We start from the raw sequence: 6,181 nt of genomic DNA, 5'->3' as shown, positions 1-6,181 counted from the left end.
ATGATGATCTACTTAAGTTATAGTTCACAACTAAGTACCTGAAAAAGCACATCTTTAGCAGGTTTTATAGAGTACTCAGTTGGATCTTCCCCCCACAGTTGAACACCAGCATCAAAACACATTTTGACTTATCAACTAACCAAGACAACTTTTTCATTCACTTTAAACTCTCCAGTGTGCGCTCAGACGCATTACAGCGGATGAGAGCCACATCTGGACCGCCTTTCTCCAACACCAACTATTGTCTCTAATCTTTTCATCATGCTCCTTGGACTTTTTCCGATTACTCTGTGGATTAGTGCTAATCCCTTCATGTACAATCAAAGCACATGCCATGCAGTTACTGAGAGGACCACTTCAGACATGGGACGTCCTGTCAGAGCAGCACACTGGAATGGCTGAGTTTTTTTTTTAGATCGTGTGAGTGCACGAGAAGAGCCTGACGATGGAGCCCCCTTCTGTGAGTGCGGCCCCTTGTCTGTCCTGGGACCATCCTGAGAGCACACTCAGCACCCAGCCCACAGTCTTCTGTCGACAGGTAAGTGTATCACATATTCAACTGGAAGATCTTGTGGTAGGATTAGCTTTTATATAAGATTACACAGGGAATTGTCAGGCCGATTAGAGCCTTGGATTAGAGACAATGCAGGAGAGCGTCTTTTCCTCTCACCTGGTCAGACTGCTCCCCGATGGTCAGATGGTGATTGTCTACATATAGTGAAGGAACAGTGCATATTAAAAGCAAGAAAATACAAAAAACCTTACACAATTCAGACAACGAAAGATGTGATATAAAAACAGCACACATGACGCTTAACACAGTATAATCTACTTACAACCATTTATACGAATGTAAAAGAATCCTCGGCACATGTGCCAAAAGCACAGCCACGCATTAATTATGTTCAGGTTTGGTTGTCCAATGGCCACGGTCAATCCTGACTGCTGACTGTCCCATGGTGTCTACGTGCACTTGTCCCATGGTGTTTACGTGCGCTTGTCCCATGGTGTTTTGTCCCATGGTGTCTACGTGCACTTGTCCCATGGTGTTTACGTGCGCTTGTCCCATGGTGTTTTGTCCCATGGTGTCTACGTGCACTTGTCCCATGGTGTTTACGTGCGCTTGTCCCATGGTGTTTTGTCCCATGGTGTCTACGTGCACTTGTCCCATGGTGTTTACGTGCGCTTGTCCCATGGTGTTTTGTCCCATGGTGTTTTGTCCCATGGTGTTTTGTCCCACGGTGTTTACGTGCGCTTGTTTCTTTCAGGCTGCCACAGAAGCACATGTTTTTTCCATTGCAAAGACTCAAAGAGCTTTTTTGAACCACATGAACGGCTCAAACTGGCCCCCTCCTCCTCAGGACGAGGCGGCTCCTCAGGCCTTCAGCCCCCTCAGTGAGACCTCTGTGACACTATGTGGCCCCTCAGACCAGACTCTACAGGCTCCAGATGTACTGAGTCAGCCTGGCTCGAAGCTGTCCCGCCTTGAGAGTGGACAGTCCACTGGTGACCCTCTGGACATGTCCAAGGCCCAGCGGCCGCGGCGGAGCCGGCGCATGAAGCGCTTCAGCTCCAGGTGGCAGTCCAGAGGCTCCACTGGCAGCAGCAACGTCCCAGCTCACAGTCTGGACAAGCTGACCAAGAGGAAACACTGCAAACTGTTGGGAGACCAGAACCTTATTCAGGGGAGCAACAATAGCCGGCGCCAACGCTACGTCACCAAGGACGGCAAGTGCCAGGTCAACCTGGGCCCCATCGAGAAGAGGCGCTTCCTCTCAGATATCTTCACCACATTAGTGGACCTCAAGTACCGCTGGTTCCTTCTGGTCTTCAGCCTGTGCTACGTCCTGACATGGGTGGCCTTTGGGTTGGTCTACTTTCTGGGCGCCTGGATTAGAGATGACATTGTGCACTCTGGGGACCCGCAGTGGGAGCCCTGCTTTGAGAAGGTGAACGGGTTCCTCTCAGCACTACTACTTTCTCTGGAGAGTCAGAGGACCATTGGCTATGGCTCAAGGATGGTGACGGCGCACTGCCCAGAGGGAGTGATTCTCCTCATGGTGCAGTCTATTGTGGGCTCCATCATCGACGCCCTGATGGTGGGCTGCATGTTTGTGAAGATCTCTCGTCCACAGCAGAGGGCTCAGACGCTCATCTTCAGTAAACACTGTGTCATCTGTGAGCGAGATGACAAACTCCTCATGCTCTTCCGCATCGGAGACCTCCGGGAGAGCCACATGGTCGATGCCAAGGTCCGGGCCAAGCTCATCAAATCTCGTCAAACCAAGGAGGGCGAGTTCATCCCGCTGGAGCAGTCCGAGATCAACCTGGGCTACGACACCGGGGGAGACCGGCTGCTGCTGGTGGAGCCTCAAACCATCACACACTTCATCAACGACAGCAGCCCCTTCTGGGAGGTGGGGGCAGAGCGCCTCTGCAGGGAGACCTTTGAGATCATCGTCATCCTGGAGGGCATCGTGGAGGCCTCAGGTGGGTTTCATACACAGTGAGTGGAAGAAGGCTCAGACATGTGGGTGTGGATCATGTCAAGTTTAAGCAATGGTTTCTTTCTGTTGTTCCAAGGCGGGTAACATTGAAAACCAAATGACCAAACATCACAAAAAAGATGGAACATATACATTGCCCTTAGATGGCACAGAAGACGGCAGGAAAAACATTGAAAAATACATTGAAACTCACAACACCATTGCAGGTGAAAGGACAGATACAATGAGGAAAATAAGTATTTTGCATGTTCTCCCACTGAGGAGTCTGGAATGTTATCGTAGGTGCATTTCCACCAAATCGCATTTCACTATTTTTAATTATTTATTTGCTGCAAAATAAGTATTTGAACACCTGCAGTAGGGATTTGGGCCACTCCTCCACACAGATCTTCTCTAGATCTGTCAGGTTTCAAGTAGGGACGACCCCATCAGGTTTTTTGGCCCCGATCCGATTCCAAGTCATCTGATTTTGAGTATCTGCCGATACCAAGTCCCGATCCGATACTTTCATAACACATTTTTAAAAATGCACAAATGCAGCATAAACAGGTTGTCCCCAGTTTTTATTTTATTTCTTAACACTTTAACAGTGAAACCTTTCTTTGAGGTAGTTTGAAGAAGAAATAATAGTGCAAAATTTGAATTAAAAAAAACAAAAACTTAAAATACCCAACAGCAGTAAACAAATAAGCAAAGTGCGTATTAAATGAAAGTGCAACAGTGTCATAAAGTAAAGTAATGTGCTTTTCAGAACTGCACTCTTAATACTCTTCTGGCTTAAATAATAAAATGTATGTTTTTCTTGATGAAATCCGTCTGAATGTCGAGTCAAGAGTGAGCCAGGGGCGAGTGTTCTGATCCTCGCGGTCGCCACGGTGTCGATCACGCCGCGTTGGGAAAGTCCTCATGTACGCAAAGTGCAAGAATGCGCCACACAACCCACACTCCACACCCCCGAGTCTGTGCTCCGCCCAAACCACACCCCCATGTCTGTGCTCCGCCCCAACCACACCCCCGAGTCTGTGCTCCACCCAAACCACACCCCCGAGTCTGTGCTCAGCCCAAACCACACCCCCATGTCTGTGCTCCGCCCCAACCACACCCCCGAGTCTGTGCTCCACCCAAACCACACCCCCGAGTCTGTGCTCAGCCCAAACCACACCCCCATGTCTGTGCTCCGCCCCAACCACACCCCCGAGTCTGTGCTCCACCCAAACCACACCCCTGAGTCTGTGCTCAGCCCAAACCACACCCCCATGTCTGTGCTCCGCCCCAACCACACCCCCGAGTCTGTGCTCCACCCAAACCACACCCCCGAGTCTGTGCTCAGCCCAAACCACACCCCCATGTCTGTGCTCCGCCCCAACCACACCCCCGAGTCTGTGCTCCGCCCCAACCACACCCCCGAGTCTGTGCTCAGCCCAAACCACACCCCCATGTCTGTGCTCCGCCCCAACCACACCCCCGAGTCTGTGCTCCGCCCCAACCACACCCCCGAGTCTGTGCTCCGCCCCAACCACACCCCCGAGTCTCACCCCCGAGTCTGTGCTTCGCCCAAACCACACCCTCGAGTCTGGTCTCCGGAATGGTGATGTCACCCTCGCCCAAACCACACGTCATCTCACCCATGGCTTTCTTCACATTAGTAGCGTTTGTCACGCAAAATTACATTGACCCGTTGCTTGTCGATGCCACAGTTATTGAGCATTTTTCTTGAATCTGTTTGATGCGCTCTGCTGTGGCAGGATCGCACGGCGTGAACAATACTAAGGTTTACCTGCCGTAAAGTGTGGGCTTTGCGGTAGTAAAATGTTGATATCCATTCATGCGTCATACGGAGGTAAGAGGCTAATAATAAGCTTGAAATGTATAACGCTGATCAAATTAATAAGAGTAAAATGTATATCCGATCACTGATCGAGTCTGAAACCACGTGATCGGGCACAATTTCCGATCACGTAATCGGATCGGGACATCCCTAGTTTCAAGGCTGTCGCTGAGCAACACAGAGGTTCAGCTCCCTCCAAAGATTTTCCATTGGCTAGGCCACTCGGAGTATCATGCAAATAAAGTATTTAAAATCATACAATGTGATTTCTGAATTCTGTCTCTCACAGTGGAAATGCACCTGGAAAGTAGCGCTCCAGTGACACTATGAGCACAGTGTCACACCATCTCCTGTTATCATAAGTGTCCTTGTTGTGCTGCAGGTATGACATGCCAGGCCCGGACGTCCTACACAGAGGATGAGGTACTGTGGGGTCATCGCTTTGAGTCGTGCATTTCTCTGGAGAAGGAGGCTTTCCGTGTGGACCACAGCGCGTTTGACAAGACCTTTGAGGTTCAGATGTCCACAGACAGTGCTAAAGAACGTGCCTGTGTCGGAAAGAGCACTGTGACTTCAGACTGACACTCTGCTGCTCACATGGACACAATCAAACTGTATTTCTACTGCTTATCGTATGACGCAGTCACTAATAGTTCTAGAAGATCTTTATTATTATTATTATAGAAACACGTTTTTTGGACCATTTCGCGGGTCGCATTTCTTAGTTCTTTTTGGAGATATTTTTTCTTGTGATTCTTGCTACTCCTTTTGGTATTCCTCGGTCTTGTAGTTTTTTCGGAATTTCTTTGCTTTCTTTGCAATTTTCCCTATCATAGAGGGATGGAGTAGTAGTACTAGTTAATAGTTCTAGAACTACTTTTGTCATGCAATGATCATGGCAACTGTCCAGAACTACTTTGTCGGTTTTGTAGTTTTTCAGAATGAGTTTCTGCAGAGTTTTGCAATGAGAACTAATAGTAATAATTCATTAATTACCAAAATTAATTAGTGTTTTTGTCCTGCAATGATCATAGCACGTGGAACTACTGGAACTACAAAGTAGTTACAATTACTAGAGCTACTTTATTATAGTCATTATAGTATCCTGTATGTTTCACAATACTCAATTCCCTGCCTCTTTTAGAGACACGCTACAATGAGGTCATTATTCATTCTCCACAAACACAGTAACAGCAATAAAAAAAGGGAATACCTGCTTTTTCTTTTCTTTTTTGTGTTCTGTGGCGGTTGGTATCCAAGTGTTACATTAGCGCCACCTACCGTAGTTGTACATCTTGGACTTTATTCTTCAGATTTTATTCTTCAGACTTCACTCTTTAGACTTCATTCTTCTTCTTCTATGGTGTTGTTGTTGTTATTGTTGTTGTTTTATGCAGCTGATATCCAAGTGTTACATTGCCGCCAGACTTTATTCCTGTTTATGGCGGCTGGTAAAGACATCAAGCGAAAGCCCAAAGCTTCAAAGCCCATAAAAGTGGTAATTTGAGTGCTTTGATGATATGAAGCGTATAAAAGCATATATGCTATATCATCACATGACCGGGTATTACGGCGTGACGTCATCATATGTGTTTTCTTCATTCAGTGATCATAGCAACTGTACAGGATATGGCCATGCATTACGCAGTCACTCCAGTGGCTCCTGACCTGTGTCCCATGTTTGACCTCTAGATGTGCAGGCCAAGTCCACTCTACTTCTTAAATATGTATGTATATAGTAAGGCCTAGTACGAAGTATGTACAGTGAGAATCAACATCTGCAATACGATCATTGCAAAATAACCAAATGTGCTGCGTCTGCATGGGACCTCTGTCTGCTCCAGCT

The 6,181-nt window shown here is 47.6% G+C and overlaps 1 protein-coding gene across 1 annotated transcript; it reads left to right on the top strand.

Annotated features, from left to right (window-relative positions):
- Nucleotides 1-1,320: 1,320 nt before the first annotated feature.
- kcnj6 (potassium inwardly rectifying channel subfamily J member 6) lies at nucleotides 1,321-4,917 on the top strand. The gene is made up of 2 exons (XM_072445620.1): nucleotides 1,321-2,490; nucleotides 4,718-4,917. The coding sequence occupies exons 1-2, from the start codon at nucleotides 1,329-1,331 to the stop codon at nucleotides 4,915-4,917; spliced, it is 1,362 nt and encodes a 453-aa protein (XP_072301721.1). The 5' UTR covers nucleotides 1,321-1,328.
- The last annotated feature ends 1,264 nt before the right edge of the window (nucleotides 4,918-6,181 follow it).

Source organism: Eucyclogobius newberryi, unplaced genomic scaffold, assembly GCF_026437365.1.
Source record: "Eucyclogobius newberryi isolate DKJ021-1_F unplaced genomic scaffold, fEucNew1.0.hap1 SCAF_15, whole genome shotgun sequence".
NCBI lineage: Eukaryota > Metazoa > Chordata > Actinopteri > Gobiiformes > Gobiidae > Eucyclogobius > Eucyclogobius newberryi.
The sequence above is the reverse complement of the archived record's forward strand: the minus strand, read 5'-3'. Positions and strand labels throughout refer to the sequence as shown.